Below are 20,963 nucleotides of genomic sequence, written 5' to 3' on the forward strand. Positions count from 1 at the left end.
TTAAAAAAAATAATAGGACTTATTTTTAAATTTTTTATGACTAAAATTCTGGGTCCCCAGATCCAAACTTGAGGGGAGCCCTAAAAAGGTAGAAAAAAATCAATAATTTGGTTTTGAAAATGAAAATGATCAAAATGGCTCCCCCACACTTTCATTTTTCAGTGTGCGGCCCTTGGTGGGAAAAGTTTGGACACCCCTGAAGTAACTCATCCAAATTCAAGCACACGGTGGCTTGCAGTCCACTGACCAGGTGTTTCATGACAACATAAAAGGGGGCGGGGCTACCTGATCACTGTAGTGGGGCGGCGGGCGCTCCCGAGCAGTGGAAGTGAACGTTGAGCCACTTTCCGTCGCGGCGGTGCCACACTCGGGTCTCCTCCGACTGGCTGGAGCGCGGGCGACCGGTGGCGTCCACAAACTGCGTCAGGCGGATGTAGGCCACGCAGGCGGCGTCCTCGCCGATCAGGTGCACGTGGGGGTTGAGCAGGGTGGTGTGCACCGGCTTTTTGTTCTTGCTCAGCACTGTGCGGGCAGAGAGCGGGACTTATGGGTGCCAGAGTGTGTCGAAGGGAACGGCTCTAAAAATATCACTTTCATCATCTGACGATACAATCGGACTATACTTGTGTCTGCAGAGATCACTTTGCAAAATGTTTGAACATTTTTAATTTGTTTGAGAAACTTTCTGTGATGTAATCAAGTTTATTCTGTAATATTTTAGAAGTGTTTGAGAGCAGAACTAAAAGTCGAAGGGAACGGCTCTAAAAATATCACTTTCATCATCTGACGATACAATCGGACTATACTTGTGTCTGCAGTGATCACTTTGCAAAATGTTTGAACATTTTTAATTTGTTTGGGAAACTTTCTGTGATGTAATCAAGTATATTCTGTAATATTTTAGAAGTGTTTGAGAGCAGGACTAAAAGTCGAAGGGAACGGCTCTAAAAATATCACTTTCATCATCTGACGATACAATCGGACTATACTTGTGTCTGCAGTGATCACTTTGCAAAATGTTTGAACATTTTTAATTTGTTTGAGAAACTTTCTGTGACGTAATCAAGTTCATTTTGTAATATTTTAGAAGTGTTTGAGAGCAGAACTAAAAGTTGAAGGGAACGGCTCTAAAAATATCACTTTCATCATCTGACGATACAATCGGACTATACTTGTGTCTGCAGTGATCACTTTGCAAAATGTTTGAAAATTTTTAATTTGTTTGAGAAACTTTCTATGATGTAATCAAGTTTATTTTGTAATATTTTAGAAGTGTTTGAGAGCAGAACTAAAAGTCGAAGGGAACGGCTGTAAAAATATCACTTTCATCATCTGATGGCACAATCGGACTATACTTGTGTCTGCAGTGATCCCTTTGCAAAATGTTTGAACATTTTTAATTTGTTTGAGAAACTTTCTGTGATGCAATCAAGTTCATTCTGTAATATTTTAGAAGTGTTTGAGAGCAGAACTAAAAGTCGAAGGGAACGGCTCTAAAAATATCACTTTCATCATCTTGATGATACAATCGGACTATACTTGTGTCTGCAGTGATCACTTTGCAAAATGTTTGAACATTTAATTTGTTTGAGAAACTTTCTATGATGCAATCAAGTTCATTCTGTAATATTTTAGAAGTGTTTGAGAGCAGAACTAAAAGTCGAAGGGAACGGCTCTAAAAATATCACTTTCATCATCCGATGATACAATCGGACTATACTTGTGTCTGCAGTGATCACTTTGCAAAATGTTTGAACATTTTTAATTTGTTTGAGAAACTTTCAGTGATGTAATCAAGTTTATTCTGTAATATTTTGGAAGTGTTTGAGAGCAGAACTAAACGTAAAAAAAGGACAAGAGATCGCATTAGTAGAGATGTCCGATAATATCGGACTGCTGATATTATCAGCCGATAAATGCTTTAAAATGTAATATCGGAAATTATCGGTTCCAAAAAGTAAAATGTATGACTTTTTAAGTAACTCTTCCAGGATGCTACAATATACACCCCCCCCCCCCCCAATCTCCCGAATTTGGAGGTCTCAAGGTTGGCAAGTATGCCCATAACAAGTTAGCATGTAAATGTTTTATGCTAGTATTTTACCTAATTTTATTCGTTTTAACCTAAAAATCATGGTTTTTGATACCTATGTTTCCTTTGTTACCATGTAAATGTTAGCAGCATGCTAATATTTATGCTAGTGTTTGAGCTAATTTGATTAATTTGAACCCAAAAAAAAATCAATACATTTTGATACTCGGTGCCATCTTATAAGTACGCCAACTTGGTATTTGTTCAACCCCCGCCAACACCTCAACCTCCTCACGCTCTCTCAGGGAGAGCATGTCCCAAATTCCAAGCTGCTGTTTTGAGGCATGTTAAAAAAAAAAAAAAAAATGCACTTTGTGACTTCAATAATAAATATGGCAGTGCCATGTTGGCTTTTTTTTTTCTCCATAACTTGAGTTGATTTATTTTGGAAAACCTTGTTACATTGTTTAATGCATCACAACAAAATTAGGCATAATAATGTGTTCATTCCACGACTGTATATATCGGTATCGGTTGACATCGGCAAAAAAGCCATTATCGGACATCTCTAATACTGTAATATTGTACATAATATTATGTAATAATATATCAGTATATATTATATACTGTATATATAATATGTAAATATTACATATATGTTATATTTAATATTGCTACTATGGTACATTTTTAGTCAACTTTATACCTTTTGTTTTCGCCCTCTTTTTGTGCCCTTGTGTGCGTTATCCTTTCCATCCTTTGTAACTGAGCTCAGTGTTTCCCATAAACTGCCAAGATACCTGTGGCGGTGGGGGCGTGGCCACCATGACATCATCAAGTAATTTGCATAATTTACTACAATGATATGATTTCCTCTAAAAAGGCTAAAAAAATGTATACTTACTAATTAATAATAACAGTTTTGTTTTAAACTTCCATCCATCCATCCATGTTACAATATAATTACAACACTTTATGTACATATTTATATACAGATTTGAACAATAAGTTATTCACTGAAATATATTTATTAATTGTGGTTCTTACAAAAAATATATCTTATAAAAATATAAAAGCTAAAATGTCTCTTAAAGCTCTGCCCCTTTAATTAGTGCATACTAAATAATTTAACTTAACTTTAGCCTACTACTACAACCATATTATTTACCAGCAACATAAAGTGAAACAGAGGCAGAGGTGTCCTGCCACAGTCAGTAACAAATAAACAGAAAACAGTAGTGGTCAAATACAAATAATAATAATAAAGTAAATCTGAACAGCCTATATGGGCATCTACATCAACTATATGATTTGCCTGAGAAGCTGGACAGTACAAAAAAAAAAAAAGTATATATATATATTTTTTTTTAAAATTTGTGGCGGATGTAATTCTTTTGTGGCGGGCCGCCACAAATAAATGAATGTGTGGGAAACACTGTCATCATATTGTAAAGAAACCTCATGTGTACTCACAGTTGTCAAAGTAGAACTTGTGGAAGTCCATACCCTCCACCAGGTTGCCCAGGGCCTCGGGTTCAAAGGAAGTGAGTCCAGGATCGCAAATCCTCCTGCACAGGAACCGAGGAGGTGAGGGTTTGAGGTGGAATCAGCGTTCTGCTCAGTCACTCACGTGTACGCCTCAAAGTCGCCGTTGTTGATGGCTTCGATCAGCTGCTCCGTTATCTTGATGATCTCTTGCTTGCGAGCTAGCGGAGGGACACAGAGGGAGAGGACGGTCAAACTCCACGGCTGACGCCGAGACCGTGAATCGCCTTCCTCGCGCAGCAGAGAGAGCCTTTCTTTTTTTCGCACCGACAAAGTGGTCTCCGGCCGGCGTCTATTACCTGTCAGCACACCTCTAACTAGGATCTCGTCTCAGCGAGAGGACTAAAGTACGTGTTGCAGCGTCGGATGACGGACTTTTCCTGTTCCCGCTGCACAAAGCCACGGCTGGATGAATATGATGTAGAGCAGGTGTCCAGAGTGCAGCCTGCAGCTCATTTTTAACCCCCCCCCACCCCCCCAGCACATTCTAAAAATACTACCGCAAAAAAAAAAACATAAAAAAAGTGGAATAAAAGAGCAAACAGGTGAAATGTAACCAGAAAAAGTTGCAATGTTGACTAAAACATTTTCCCCCTCAAAACTGTCATTGCTCAAAAATAATAATGAATCAAAATCAATGTTATGAATTATTGACCTATTAAAGGCTGCAATTACATCAAGTCAAATATGCCACTAAAAAATATTTTTTTTTGGGGAAAAAAAAAGTTTTAATGACAAAAAGGGCATAAAGCCAACAAACAAACAAAAACAACTTATAATGGACAGAGATCTAAAAATAAAAAATAAATAATAATCTAAGACTTCTTTCCAACACTTAAGTGGGGACCTTTTGAATTATAAAAAAAAAAAAAAAAAGTTTCAATAATTTCACATCAAATATTGCACTTGGAATTTTTTTTGGGGGGGGAACCAGAGTGTTTGCCATACAAATATGTTTTTAATGACAAAAAGGTCATAAAGTAAAAAACAACACCAACTTATAATGGACAGAGAGATCAGAAGTTGATGTAGAGATTTAGGCATTGAAAAAAAAAATAATAATTTAGGACTCCTGATCATTTTAGTAGAATTTTTTTTTTTTTTTAAAGTGTCTTTGCTCAAATAATAATAATGAATCAAAATCAATGTTATGAATTATTGACCTATTAAAGGCTGCAATTACATCAAGTCAAATATTCCACTAAAAAATATTTTTTTTGGGGAAAAAAAAGTTTTAATGACAAAAAGGGCATAAAGCAAACAAACAAACAAAAACAACGTATAATGGACAGAGATCTAAAAATAAAAAAATAAAAATAATTTAAGACTTCTTTCCAACACTTAAGTGGAGGCCTTTTGAATTATAAAAAAAAAAAAAAAAAAAAAAGGTTTCAATAATTTCACATCAAATATTGCACTTGGAATTTTTTTTGGGGGGAACCAGAGTGTTTGCCATACAAATATGTTTTTAATGACAAAAAGGTCATAAAGTAAAAAACAACACCAACTTATAATGGACAGAGAGATCAGAAGTTGATGTAGAGATTTAGGCATTGAAAAAAAAAAAAAAAATGTAGGACTCCTGATCATTTTAGTAGAATTTTTTTTTTTTTTTTAAAGTGTCTTTGCTCAAATAATAATAATGAATCAAAATCAATGTCATGAATTATTGACTTATTAAAGGCTGCAATTACATCAAGTCAAATATGCCACTAAAAAATATTTTTTTTGGGGAAAAAAAAGTTTTAATGACAAAAAGGGCATAAAGCAAACAAACAAACAAAAACAACGTATAATGGACAGAGATCTAAAAATAAAAAATAAATAATAATTTAAGACTTCTTTCCAGCACTTAAGTGGGGGCCTTTTGAATTATATATAAAAAAAAAAAAAAAAGGTTTCAATAATTTCACATCAAATATTGCACTTGGAATTTTTTTTGGGGGGGTGGGACCAGAGTGTTTGCCATACAAATATGTTTTTAATGACAAAAAGGTCATAAAGTAAAAAACAACACCAACTTATAATGGACAGAGAGATCAGAAGTTGATGTAGAGATTTAGGCATTGAAAAAAAATAAATAAATGTAGGACTCCTGATCATTTTAGTAGAATTTTTTTTTTTTTTTTAAAGTGTCTTTGCTCAAATAATAATAATGAATCAAAATCAATGTCATGAATTATTGACTTATTAAAGGCTGCAATTACATCAAGTCAAATATTCCACTAAAAAATATTTTTTTTGGGGGAAAAAAAAGATTTAATGACAAAAAGGGCATAAAGCAAACAAACAAACAAAAACAACTTATAATAGACAGAGAGATCTGAAAATAAATTTAAGAATTTAAGACTTCTTTCCAACACTTATAAGTGGGGGCCTTTTGAATAAAAAATAAAATAAAAAAAGGCTTCAATAATTTCACATAAATTATTGCACTTTTAATGATTTTTTTTGGGGGGGAACCAGTGTGTTTGCCATACAAATATGTTTTTAATGACAAAAAGGGCATAAAGCAAACAACAACACCAGTTGATGTAGAGATTTAGGCATTGAATTATTTCCAACACTTATGAGTGGGGCCCTTTTGGACTCCTGATCATTTTAGTAGGATTTTTTTTTTTAAAGTGTCTTTGCTCAAATAATAATAATGAATCAAAATCAATGTTATGAATTATTGACCTATTAAAGGCTGCAATTACATCACGTCAAATATTCCACTAAAAAATTTTTTTTTTTGGGAAAAAAAAAGTTTTAATGACAAAAAGGGCATAAAGCAAACAAACAAACAAAAACAACGTATAATGGACAGAGATCTAAAAATAAAAAATAAATAATAATTTAAGACTTCTTTCCAACACTTAAGTGGGGGCCTTTTGAATCAAAAAAAAAAAAAGAAAAAAAAAAAAAAAAAAAAAAAATGGTTTCAATAATTTCACATCAAATATTGCACTTGGATTTTTTTTTGGGGTGGGACCAGAGTGTTTGCCATACAAATATGTTTTTAATGACAAAAAGGTCATAAAGTAAAAAACAACACCAACTTATAAAGGACAGAGAGATCAGAAGTTGATGTAGAGATTTAGGCATTGAAAAAAAAAAAATATGTACGACTCCTGATCATTTTAGTAGAATTTTTTTTTTTTTTTTTAAAGTGTCTTTGCTCAAATAATAATAATGAATCAAAATCAATGTCATGAATTATTGACTTATTAAAGGCTGCAATTACATCAAGTCAAATATTCCACTAAAAAATTTTTTTTTTTGGGAAAAAATAAGTTTTAATGACAAAAAGGGCATAAAGCAAACAAACAAACAAAAACAACGTATAATGGACAGAGATCTAAAAATAAAAAATAAATAATAATTTAAGACTTTTTTCCAACACTTAAGTGGGGGCCTTTTGAATAAAAAAATAAAAAAATAAAAAAAAGGTTTCAATAATTTCACATCAAATATTGCACTTGGAATTTTTTTGGGGGGTGGGACAAGTGTGTTTGCCATACAAATATGTTTTTAATGACAAAAAGGTCATAAAGTAAAAAACAACACCAACTTATAAAGGACAGAGAGATCAGAAGTTGATGTAGAGATTTAGGCATTGAAAAAAAAAAATAAAATGTACGACTCCTGATCATTTTAGTAGAATTTTTTTTTTTTTTTTTAAAGTGTCTTTGCTCAAATAATAATAATGAATCAAAATCAATGTTATGAATTATTGACCTATTAAAGGCTGCAATTACATCAAGTCAAATATTCCACTAAAAAATATTTTTTTTTGGGAAAAAAAAAAGTTTTAATGACAAAAAGGGCATAAAGCAAACAAACAAACAAAAACAACGTATAATGGACAGAGATCTAAAAATAAAAAATAAAAAATAATTTAAGACTTCTTTCCAACACTTAAGTGGGGGCCTTTTGAATTAAAAAAAAAAGAAAAAAAAAAAGGTTTCAATAATTTCACATCAAATATTGCACTTGGAATTTTTTTGGGGGGTGGGACCAGTGTCTTTGCTCAAATAATAATGAATTAAAATCAATGTTATGAATTAATTATTTTTATTCAGTCATTGGTGTAGCATAATATTGTTTTTAATATGGTTTTTAATATCGTTTTTAATATTGTTTTTAATATTGTTTTTAACATGGCTGTGCAGGACTTTGGAAACATTCTTGTTGTGTAAATGTGCTATATAAATAAAGTGGATTGGATTGGATAGTAAGATTTTTTTTAATTTTTTTAAAGTGTCTTTGCTCAAATAATAATAATGAATCAAAATCAATGTTATGAATTATTGACCTATTTAAGGCTTCAATAATTTCACATCAAATATTGCATTTTGAATTTGTGTGTTTGCCATAACATATTTCTCATGACAAAAAGGGCATAAAGCAAACAAAGAAAAAAAACAAAACGTATAATGGACAAAGAGATCTGAAGTTGATGTAGAACATTTAGGGGTTGAGAAATTTTTTTAAAAACAATTAAGACTTCTTTCCAACCCTTATGAGTAGGGCCCTTTTGGATTTCTGATCATTTTAGTAGGATTTCAAAAACAAAAAAACAAGAGTCTTTGTTTAAAAAGTAATAATGAATCAAAACAACGTTATAAATTACTAACTTATTTAAGGCTCCAATAATATAATATCAAATATTGCACTTTGAATATTTTTTGGGGGGGTAATCAGTGTGTTTGCAATAAAAAATAAGTTTTTAATGACAAAAAGGGCATAAAGCGAACAAAAACAACACCAACTTATAATGGACAGAGAGATCTGAAGTTGATATAGAGATTGAAGCATTGAAAATAAAAATAAAAATATAATTTAGGACTTATTTCCAATAGTGGGGCCTTTTGGACACATGGTCATTTTAGTAGGATTTTTTTTTTTTTTTTTTTTTAAACGCCGTCTGTGCTCCAAAAATAATGAATCAAAATCAATGTTATGAATTACAAACATATTTAAGGCTCCAATAATTTCACATCAAATATTGCACTTTGAATTTCTTTTGGTGGGGGGGAAATATTTGTGATTTTGCCATTAAACAGAGTTTTCTGCAACAAAAAGGGCATGAAACAAAACAAAAACAAAACATTTTTTTTAATCGACAGATCTGAAGGTGATTTAGAGATTTAAGCATTGACAAAAAAATATATACCGTATTTTTTGGACTCTAAGTCGCAGTTTTTTTCATAGTTTGACTTATGTGTGAAATTATTAACACATTAGCGTAAAATATCAAATATTATTTATCTCATTCACGTAAGAGACTAGACGTATAAGATTTCATGGGATTTAGCGATTAGGAGTGACAGATTGTTTGGTAAACGTATAGCATGTTCTATATGTTATAGTTATTTGAATGACTATTACCATAATATGTTACGTTAACATACCAGGCACCTTCTCAGTTGGTTATTTGTGCCTCATATAACGTACACTTATTCAGCCTGTTGGTCACTATTCTTTATTTATTTTAAATTGCCTTTTAAATGTCTATTCTTGGTGTTGGCTTTTATCAAATACATTTCCCCAAAAATGCGACTTATACTCCAGTGCGACTTATGTTTTTTTCCTTCTTTATTATGCATTTTCGGCTGGTGCGATTTATACTCCGAAAAATACGGTAATCTAAATGCACATGCATTTGATTTTTTTTATGTACAACTTTCTTTAAAATCGTAAATAAAGGTGACAAGCAGATATTTAACTATTTGTTTTTATCTCACAAAAATACTTTTGCAATACAGTGTATAATTGGCATGATCGAATAATATTAAAGTTTAAAATATGCATAATAATAATAATTTAGGACTTCTTTCCAACATTTATGAGGGGGGGGCCCTTTTGGATTCCTGATCATTTTAGTAGATTATTTTAAACTTTTTTTTTTAAAACACCGTCTTTTCTCAAATAATAATAATGAATCAAAATCAATGTTATGAATGACTAACATATTTAAGGCTCCAATAATTTCACATCAAATATTGCACTTAGAATTTTTTTTGGTGGGGGGAAAATATTTGTGATTTTGCCATAAATCGGATAATATTAAAGTTTAAAATATGCATTTTTTTTCTGTCAAAATTGAAAGAACGAATGAATTTAGTAAAAAAAAGAAAAAAAGAAAAAAAAGAAAAGGTATTTTATTGAAACCCATTTTTTCCAGGCCACATCAATTTATGTGGCGGGCCAGAACCGGGCCCCCGGGCCTTGAGTTTGACACCTGTGATGTAGAGATTTAGGCGTCGAAATAAAAAAAATAAAAAAATTTAGCACTTCTTTCCAACATTTAGGAGTGGGGCCCCCTCTGGATTCCTCATCATTTTAGTAGGATTTTTTTTAATTTTTTTTTTTAAAAACACCGTCTTTTTCAAAAATAATGAATCAAAATCAATGTTATGAATTACAAACATATTTAAGGCTCCAATAATTTCACATCAAATATTGCACTTTGAATTTCTTTTGGTGGGGGGAAAATATTTGTGATTTTGCCATAAATCGGATAATATTAAAGTTTAAAATATGCATTTTTTTTCTGTCAAAATTGAAAGAACGAATGAATTTAGTAAAAAAAAAGAAAAAAAGAAAAAAAAGAAAAGGTATTTTATTGAAACCCATTTTTTCCAGGCTTTTGCAGGCCACATCAATTTATGTGGCGGGCCCCCGGGCCTTGAGTTTGACACCTGTGATGTAGAGATTTAGGCGTCGAAATTAAAAAAATAAATAATTTAGCACTTCTTTCCAACATTTAGGAGTGGGGCCCCCTCTGGATTCCTCATCATTTTAGTAGGATTTTTTTTCTTTTTTTTTTTAAAAACACCGTCTTTTTCAAAAAGAATGAATCAAAATCAATGTTATGAATTACAAACATATTTAAGGCTCCAATAATTTCACATCAAACATTGCACTTAGAATTTTTTTGGTGGGGGGGGGAAATATTTGTGATTTTGCCATTAAACAGTTTTCTGCAACAAAAAGGGCATGAAACAAAACAAAAACCAGAACAATTTTTAGCGACAGATGTGAAGGTGATTTAGAGATTTAAGCATTGACAAAAAATATATACATATATTACTTTTTTTTTTTTTTTTTTTTACTATTATGACTGAGACCCTTTCAGGTCCCTGGGACCAAACTTGAGGGGAGCCATGAAGGTGACTAAAATCTAAATACTGTATTGGGTTTGAAAATGGAAAAAATATAAAAAATGACCCACACATGCTTTGATTTTTAGTGGAAAAAGTTTGGACACCCCTAACGTCGAAGAACCCAGACCTACATGACACCGACGGTGACAGTATGTAACAACCAGATTAGCGTGGAACCAAAAGGAGCTTATTGGACCAGCAGAGCGAGCGACAGTAGGCAGCGGTGGCCAGCAGGGGGCGGTGAAGCAGGGTGGGGTTAGTGTGGACGTGCTCTTACTCGGCTTATCCTTGCTTTTAGCGGTGACAGAGTGGCCCGCAACGGGCGTGCAGGCCTGCGACACCTCAGAGTCGGTGCAGGAGCTGTTGTCGCCCGTGCTCTTCCAAGCCATGCGCTTTGCGTCATGCGGTGGTACTGAAACACACAACGGATGGTCAACACACACACACACACACACACACACACACACACACACACACATGCATGGAGACGGATTGAAGATGGATGGGAATGGTGATAGACGACACGTCATGCTGTTTAAGGTGAAACCAAAAGAGACGCAGGAGCTGAAACAAAAACACCAAGAGCATGCGGGGTGACCACACACACACACGCACACGCACACGGACCACCCTCTATACCAGGGGTCACCAACGCGGTACCCGCGGGCACCAGGTAGCCCGTAAGGACCAGATGAGTAGCCCGCCGGCCTGTTCTAAAAATAGCTCAAATAGCAGCACTTACCAGTGAGCTGCCTCTATTTTTTTTAAATTTTATTTATTTACTAGCAAGCTGGTCTCGCTTTGCCCGACATTTTTAATTCTAAGAGAGACAAAACTCAAATAGAATTTGAAAATCCAAGAAAATATTTTAAAGACTTGGTCTTCACTTGTTTAAATAAATTCATTATTTTTTTTACTTTGCTTCTTATAACTTTCAGAAAGACAATTTTAGAGGAAAAAATACAACCTTAAAAATGATTTTAGGATTTTTAAACACATATACCTTTTTACCTTTTAAATTCCTTCCTCTTCTTTCCTGACAATTTAAATCGATGTTCAAGTAATTTTTTTTTTTATTGTAAAGAATAATAAATACATTTTAATTTAATTCTTCATTTTAGCTTCTGTTTTTTCGACGAAGAATATTTGTGAAATATTTCTTCAAACTTATGATTAAAATTCAAAAAAATTGTTCTGGCAAATCTAGAAAATCTGTAGAATCAAATTTAAATCTTACTTCAAAGTCTTTTGAATTTATTTTAAAATTTTTGTTCTGGATAATCTAGAAGAAATAATTATTTGTATTTGTTGAAAATATAGCTTGGTCCAATTTGTTATATATTCTAACAAAGTGTAGATTGGATTTTAACCTATTTAAAACAGGTCATCAAAATTCTAAAATTAATCTTAATCAGGAAAAATTTCTAATGATGTTCCATAAATTATTTTTTAAAAGTTTTTCTCTTCTTTTTTTCGGTTGAATTTTGAATTTTAAAGAGTCGAAATTGAAGATAAACTATGTTTCAAAATGTAATTGTCTTTTTTTTCGTGTTTTCTCCTCTTTTAAACCGTTCAATTAAGTGTAAATATCATTAATTATTAATAATAACATAGAGTTAAAGGTAAATTGAGCAAATTGGCTATTTCTGGCAATTTATTTAAGTGTGTATCAAACTGGTAGCCCTTCGCATTAATCACTACCCAAGAAGTAGCTCTTGGTTTCAAAAAGGTTGGTGACCCCTGCTCTATACACTGCAAAAACTGAAATCTAAGTCAGATTAAATATCTCAAATAAGGGTGATATTTGCTCATTTTCTGTCTGATAAGAGAATTCTTCTCACTAAGCAGATTTTATGTTAGTCTGTTAGTCGTCTGTTTTCATCGCAAAGTTCCACAGTATTCTGGACATCTGTGTCGGTGAATCTTTTGCAATTTGTTTAATGGACAACGGAGACAGCAAAGAAGAAAGCTGTAGGTGGGAAGCGGTGTATTAGCGGCCGGCTGCAGCAACACAACCACGTAGCGGCTGCGTCGTAGCCGGTGTTTCATTGTTTACATCCCCGAACGATGACAGTCAAGCTTTACCATTGGCCCGTGGAGAACTGGGACAACAGAGACTCTTACCAGGAGGACTTTGAGTTGGATACGCGCTACCGTGAGTACGCAGCTGCGGCTTCCAAACATTTGATAGCTTGCCCGTACGTGCGTGCCGCTATGTGCATGTCACGTACGTAACTTTGGGGAAATATATGTGCTGTATGAACGTTGCGGAGGTGAACGGTACTTTGGGCTGTGGGATTGAACAATGATCATCGTATAAAAAAAGGCAATGATGCAAAAGAGAATGGATTTGTAATCCTGTGTTGGTTTTACATAAAAGTTTCAATGTCACTCGTCAATATCACAGTCCCTTCCTATTGCGCTTTGAACCAAGATCTGTTAAGCTTTCCTACGCTTTGAGTCAAGCTTTGTCACGCGTTGATACGCTCTCGGCGCTTTATTCCATTCTTGACAAGAGCGCAGAATTTTTTTAAACCGTTTAAAAAATTTTGGCGAACTTCACTACAAGCTTTCCCACGATCTATTAGGACCCTCACGCTTTAATCAGGCTTTGTTACGCTTTGACGGCGCTTTGCATGCCGCTTTAAAGCGCCGTTGGTGTGAACCTAGCATTAGTGAGAATAATTATCTTATCAAACAGAAAATAAGCAAATATTATTATTTGAGATATTTAATCTTACTTAGATTTCAGTTTTTGCAGTGCATCTTCAGAATGGATCTGACTATAATTTAAAAAGGTTTCCCTTTAGGGGACCTGTTTTTTTGTCCCCATACCGTCAGAGGTCCTCTAAAGGTGACTGTGTAAACAGAGCCATGTCCCCATTAAAGGCCTACTGAAAGCCACTACTACCGACCACGCAGTCTGATAGTTTATATATCAATGATGAAATCTTAACATTATAACACATGCCAATACGGCCGGGTTAACTTATAAAGTGACATTTGAAATTTGCCGCTAAACTTCCGGTTCGAAACGCCTCTGAGGATGACGTATGCGCGTGACGTAGACCGGCGAACACGGGTATGCCTTCCACATTGAAGCCAATACGAAAAAGCTCTGTTTTCATTTCATAATTCCACAGTATTCTGGACATCTGTGTACGTGAATCTGTTGCAATCATGTTCATTGCATTATGGAGAAGGAAGCTGAGCAAGCAAAGAAGAAAGTTGTCGGTGCGAAATGGACGTATTTTTCGAACGTAGTCAGCCACAACAGTACACTTCTTTGTTTACATTCCCGAAAGATGCAGTCAAGATGGAAGAACTCGGATAACAGAGACTCTAACCAGGAGGACTTTTGACTTGGATACACAGACGCCTGTAGAGAACTGGGACAACACAGACTCTTACCAGGATTACTTTGATTTGGATGACAAAGACGCAGACGTGCTACTGTGAGTATGCAGCTTTGGCTTCTAAACATTTGATCGCTTGACCGTATGTGCGCAACTTTTTTTTGCGTATGTACGTAACTTTTTTAAAATATATAAGCTTTATGAACCTTGGGTTAGGTGAACGGTCTTTTGGGCTGAGCGATTGTGTGTGTTGATCAGGTGTTTGAATTGTATTGGCGTGTTCTATGGAGCTAGGAGCTAGCAGAGGAGCTAGGAGCTAGCGTAACAAACACGCAGGTGTTTTTATGCAGGATTAATTTGTGGCATATTAAATATAAGCCTGGTTGTGTTGTGGCTAATAGAGTATATATATGTCTTGTGTTTATTTACTGTTGTAGTCATTCCCAGCTGAATATCAGGTCACCCCCGCCTCTCACAGCATCTTCCCTATCTGAATCGCTTCCACTGCCCTCTAGTCCTTCACTCTCACTTTCCTCATCCACAAATCTTTCATCCTTGCTCAAATTAATGGGGAAATCGTCGCTTTCTCGGTCCGAATCTCTCTCACTTCATGCGGCCATCATTGTAAACAATAGGGAACTTTGCGTATATGTTCAACTGACTACGTCACGCTACTTCCGGTAGGGGCAAGCCTTTTTTTTAATCAGATACCAAAAGTTGCAATCTTTATCGTCGTCGTTCTATACTAAATCCTTTCAGCAAAAATATGGCAATATCGCGAAATGATCAAGTATGACACATAGAATAGATCTGCTATCCCCGTTTAAATAAAAAAAATTCATTTCAGTAGGCCTTTAAGTAAGCATTGCCAGAACACACACACACACACACACACACACACACACACACACACACACACACACACACACACACACACACACACACACACACACACACACACACACACACACACACACACACACACACACACACACACACACACACACACACACACGCACACACGCACACACACACCAGGATGGCAGCTGGAAGCGGGATGAGTGCAGCCCTGATTATGACGCTGTGGATGTCATGTAACTGCTGGCCCTGTTCGCCAGGCTCTTAACGCTCGCGGCGGCTAACGCTCACATTTAACGCGCCTGCTGCTAGAGGGCGGGGGCGCTCCACGTTTAAGACAAGACGGTTGGTGCAGGTGGGTCTGACAAGAGATCAAGAGCGGAAGGGATTAGCAAGGAGAGGGACCTCGGAGAAGTGAAATAAGAGATCTTTAAAACAGGGTGGAAGCCGATATGGGAAAAAAAGGCAGCGTGTTGCACTAGGAACCTCTGAGTGGGGAAACACGAACAAAGTCCCCAGAAAAGGCAACACCCACGATGATAAATGGAAGAAGAAAAAAAAATGACGGAAAGCCTGGAAAAATCATTGTTTCATCATTTTATCATAATCCTACGAATTCTGCCTAGCAACCGAGCGGTCACCTGTCGCCAGGCTTGGTCCGCGCCACAATTAAGGTGCAAATGCTGGCAAGTTCAACACTGCAAAAAAAAAAAAAAAAGTCTGTGTTCAAAAACAAGAAAAAAAAAAATACAAAAATGAGGGGTATTTTATTTGAACGAAGCAAAATGAAATCTTGATTTAGGGTCGGGGAAAAAAACGGAAAAACGGGAGATAATTTTTTTTCTTCCCGAGATAAAAAAGACGGAATTCCGACTATAGACGGAAAAATCCCGTGCCTGGATTGTAGGTGGGTTTATTTTGTACCCTTCGCGTTCATATTTCACTGTTTGTTGCGTTTCAATTGGTTGTAAAACATGTCGATCGAAAGGGGGTGTGACATTCATATTTTGTCAATATTCAGTGTTTTATCCTTCATACAAAAATGTAAAATTCCATTACGTTTTTTAAGGCGGTCTGTCAAAACGTTTTTAGCATTCAATCAGACATTGTGAGGTTTTGTATTAGTGTTCCTAAAAATACACTACCGTTCAAAAGTTTGGGGTCACCCAAACAATTTTGTGTTTGAGCCTTCTTTTCTAAGAACAAGAATAGACTGTCGCGTTTCAGATGAAAGTTCTCTTTTTCTGGCCATTTGGAGCGTTTAATTGACCCCACAAATGTGATGCTCCAGAAACTCAATCTGCTCAAAGGAAGGTCTTTCTATGCCACATCAATGTGGAATGCGCTCCCAACAGGTATAAAAGAAAGGGCGTCTCTATCCTCCTTCAAAACCGCAATAAAAGTTCACCTCCAGGCAGCTACAACCCTAAACTAACACCCTCCCCGGATTGCTAATAATCAAATGTAAACAATCAAATGCAGATTCTTTTTCTTATGCCTTCTGATCTCTCTCTCTCTCTATGTCCACTACTTGATGTCCATATCCCCCCCCCCCCCCACCCTCCACACCCCTGATTGTAAATAATGTAAATAATTCAATGTGATTATCTTGTGTGATGACTGTATTATGATGATAGTATATATCTGTATCATGAATCAATTTAAGTGGACCCCGACTTAAACAAGTTGAAAAACTTATTCGGGTGTTACCATTTAGTGGTCAATTGTACGGAATATGTACTTCACTGTGCAACCTACTAATAAAAGTCTCAATCAATCAATCAATCAATCAATCAGTTTTGTAGCTTCTGTAACGAGCTAAACTGTTTTCAGATGTGTGAACATGATTGCACAAGGGTTTTCTAATCATCAATTAGCCTTCTGAGCCAATGAGCAGACACATTGTCCCATTAGAACACTGGAGTGATAGTTGCTGGAAATGGGCCTCTATACACCTATGTAGATATTGCACCAAAAACCAGACATTTGCAGCTAGAATAGTCATTTACCACATTAGCAATGTATAGAGTGTATTTCTTTAAAGTTAAGACTAGTTTAAAGTTATCTTCATTGAAAAATAAGGACATTTTAATGTGACCCCAAACTTTTGAACGGTAGTGTAGATATACCGGCCCCCCAAACACATTTTTTCCCTCTAAATGTGGCCCTCCGAGTCAAAATAATTGCCCAGGCCTGCTCTAGACCAGTGGTTCTCAAATGGGGGTACTTGAAGGTATGCCAAGTACACTTCTCTTTTGTAAAGTAAATCTGAACAGCCGATATGGGCATCTACATCTACTTTTGCCTGAGAAGCTGGGCAGGACATTTAAAAAAAAAAAAAAAGAAAAAAAGAAGGTATGCCAAGGGGTACGTGAGATTTTTTTTAAAATAATCTAAAAAATATCAACAATTCAAAAATCCTTTATAAATATATTTATTGAATAATACTTCAACAAAATAAATGTTTAGAATGAAGTTCATGACTCCAGATGAATCTCTATTACAATCCCCAAAGGGTGCACTTTAAGTTGATGATTACTTCTATGTGTAGAAATCTTTATTTATAATTGAATCACTTGTTTATTTTTCAACAAGTTTTTAGTTATTTTTATACCTTTTTTTCCCAAATAGTTTAAGAAAGATCACTACAATTGAGCAATGAAAAGTTATACAATTTAATAGATCAGAAACTGATGACATAGTGCTGTATTCGACTTTTTTTCCCTCTTTTTTTACAACCAAAAATGCTTTGCTCTGATTAGGGGGTACTTGAATTAAAAAAAATGTTCACAGGGGGGTACATCACTGAAAAAAGGTTGAGAACCACTGCTCTAGACCAGTGGTTCTCAAATGGGGGTACGCGTGATTTTTTATTTTTATTTTTTCATAAAGAAATACAATCATGCGTGCTTACGGACTGTATCCCTGCAGACCGTATTGATCTATTTTTTTATTTTTTAAATTCAATCAACATAAAAAACACAATATATACTGTACATATTGTGTATGTGTATGTCAATATAGATCAGGGGTGTCAAACGTACGGCCCGAGGGCCGGATCAGGCCCGCGAACAGGTTTTATCCGGCCCGCGGGATGAGTTTACTTAGTATAAAAATGAATCTGAAATTTTTGAATGAAAGAAACAGCTGTTCTAAATGTGTCCACTGGATGTCGCAATGGCAATTCTTTGTATCTTTGTAGATGATGCTACATATGTACAAAATAAACCACAGAATGTTTAAGTACATCAGTCGTGGAAAATGATCAAACTACATAAATAACAAACTGTAATTTGAATAAAGATAGAATACTATTAACCGCAACATGTAAGTGTAAAAAACCCAACAACATTATGATTTGTACATTTTTAGAATGTGCTTGTTCTATTTTCAAACAAAGACAACAATCTGAAGTTGTCTTTATTTTTATGTTATCGTGCCGTGATTTTACCAGTCCGGCCCACTTGGGAGTAGATTTTTCTCCATGTGGCCCCCCGATCTAAAATGAGTTTGACACCCCTGATATAGATCAATACAGTCTGCAGGGATACAGTCCGTAAGCACGCATGATTGTATTTCTTTATGAAAAACTGTATTGATCTATATCAGACCTGGGCATTCTGCGGCCCACGGGCCACATCCGGCCCGCGTGAGGCCAATTATAAATTACAAAATAAATTTAAAAAAGTATCTATGTCGAGTGTGCAATACAACGGTGCTGCTTTTGTTTTGAAAATCGTTATTTGTATTACTTCCGTGTGGACGTATGCGTGATTGTGAGTGAATGTGAACAACTGCAATTACAAAATAAAGATGAAAAAACATCTATGTCCTGCACGCAATACAACTGTGCTGCTTTTATTTTGAAAAGTATTATTTATGGGCGTGTGTCCGTGTGTAACCTGCGAGTGAAGGTGCACATGCAGCGACAAGTGATGCATGGTTTACACCCGAGACGCCAAAAAGAGAAAAGTTGATGATGAATGGCGTGTTTTCAACAACACATGAACTGCAAAGCAACGTTCCCTCTAAGGTGCGTGCCTGCGCAATTGCGCACTGCTCAAGCGTCCGCTGCGCGCAGCAAGTATATGCCGCGCACCAAATCAAATCCCATCTGAATTATAAACAAAATAAACATATTTATTCTATGTAATTTTGCAATGCAACTTTGAGTGACAGTGACAACAAGCGGCCCTAACGGTGTTCGTCAACACCGTTCAATTGAACACCGTTCAATTATTGTAACGTCTATCGAGATGCTTCGAGGACAGGAATTATATCGATCACTTTATTGAGCAAAACTGTTTATATTCGGACATAACCACACCAAAAACATGAGTAAAACAATTCTATCTCGAAAAACTAGTCATTTTCTGCCATACAAACCAGGCCAAAACCAACTTGTCATCTGTCACCAACACGCATAGCACTAAACCACTGGTGCGTTTATGGCCACACAAAAAGTCGGACAACTCAAACACCACACGAAGTTACACTATGACTCCTCAGTCATACGTGTGCTTATTTTACTGTCATTTATTATTAATGTTAATTTATATATATTAGTCATGGAATGCTGTTACACACACTATGTTGAAGTATTACTATTATTATTAATTATTATTTATCTTACGGTATATATCAAAAATAATATTGAGCAAAATTTAATTGAAATATTGTCGATGTGGCCCTCCAGCAGTGCTCGGGTAGCTCATGCGGCCCCCGGTAAAAATTAATTGCCCACCCCTGGATTAGGGGGTACTTGAATTAAAAAAATGTTCACAGGGGGGTACATCACTGAAAAAAGGTTGAGAACCACTGCTCTAGACCAGTGGTCCCCAACTTTTTTGTAGCTGGGGACCGGTCAACGCTTGAAAATTTGTCCCACGAACCGTGGAGGGGTGGGGGGTGATTTTTTTATTTTTTTTATTTTTTCATAAAGAAATACAATCATGCGTGCTTACGGACTGTATCCCTGCAGACTGTATTGATCTATTTATTTATTTATTTTTATTTTTTTTAAATTCAATCAACATAAAAAACACAATATGTACATATTGTGTATGTGTATGTCAATATAGATCAATACAGTCTGCAGGGATACAGTCCGTAAGCACGCATGATTGTATTTCTTTATGAAAAACTGTATTGATCTATATTGACATACACATACACAATATGTATATATTGTGTTTTTTATGTTGATTTATTTAAAAAAAAAAAAAAAAAAAAATTATTTTATTTATTTATTTTTTTTAATTTCTTGCGCGGCCCGGTACCAATCGGTCCGCGGCCCGGTGGTATACCATCGCCTCTAAGTCACGTGACTGCAACCCAGCGATTGAAAGTTTCACACATTTAAAAAAATGTAATAAAATCAAAATTTTCAAAAGGGGGGGGGGTTAAAAGTGTTTTAAAAAGCAGCGTCTGAGTGGCCTGAAAACACGCATGGAGAGTAGCAGAGGAAAAGTGGGCAGGTGGGGATAAAGTAGGGAGTGAAAAGGCTCCTCAGTCAGGCCAGTTTGGGTGCAAGAAGGGCGGCCAGGCTTTGTCCAGCTGGAGCTGTCACATTAGGAGCACAAGGGGGGGGGGGGGTGCAGTCATCACACACACACATACACACACACACACACACACATGTACACACACACTTGATGCTTCCTGATGACTTGTGCGTGGCGTGAATTGCTCTTTAGTTAAGGAGAGCAGCTTGTGCCTCAGCTCTTGCAGGCTGCATGGAGACCAGACTCTCCTGGGGCTTCACTAGTTGGGCTCTAAAACATTGTCTTTCCTCGCCCCCCTTCCAGGTTTGGAGTTCAACTCGGTCACGATGACATTTCGTGACCGGCTTTTGGGAACACGGTGACACAGCCTGAACGGATCAGGCGGCGTACCCAATTATTAGTCGTGTTTCCACGCTGATGGAAGGAAGAGTTCGACACATTTGAACCGTTAAGTCGACGGTTCATAACCATTAAGTCCGTTTACAAAGTGGATTACTTTGCTATTAGTCCATTTGAC

At 35.7% G+C, this 20,963-nt stretch overlaps 1 protein-coding gene across 2 annotated transcripts in view; it reads right to left on the minus strand.

The window, feature by feature from the left end:
- Positions 1-20,963, minus strand: part of LOC133656232 (calcium/calmodulin-dependent protein kinase type II subunit gamma-like) — a 252,554-nt gene that overhangs the window by 4,881 nt on the left and 226,710 nt on the right. For both annotated transcript variants that reach the window (XM_062057166.1, XM_062057167.1), the window contains 3 exons: positions 3,663-3,738; positions 3,506-3,600; positions 286-522 (listed from right to left, as the gene is read on the minus strand). In XM_062057166.1, the coding sequence (XP_061913150.1) occupies positions 290-522; positions 3,506-3,600; positions 3,663-3,738 (404 nt within the window). In that variant the 3' untranslated portion in view covers positions 286-289. The remainder of the gene's footprint in view (positions 1-285; positions 523-3,505; positions 3,601-3,662; positions 3,739-20,963) is intronic.

The sequence above is a fragment of the Entelurus aequoreus genome, linkage group LG08 (assembly GCF_033978785.1).
Source record: "Entelurus aequoreus isolate RoL-2023_Sb linkage group LG08, RoL_Eaeq_v1.1, whole genome shotgun sequence".
Taxonomy (NCBI): domain Eukaryota; kingdom Metazoa; phylum Chordata; class Actinopteri; order Syngnathiformes; family Syngnathidae; genus Entelurus; species Entelurus aequoreus.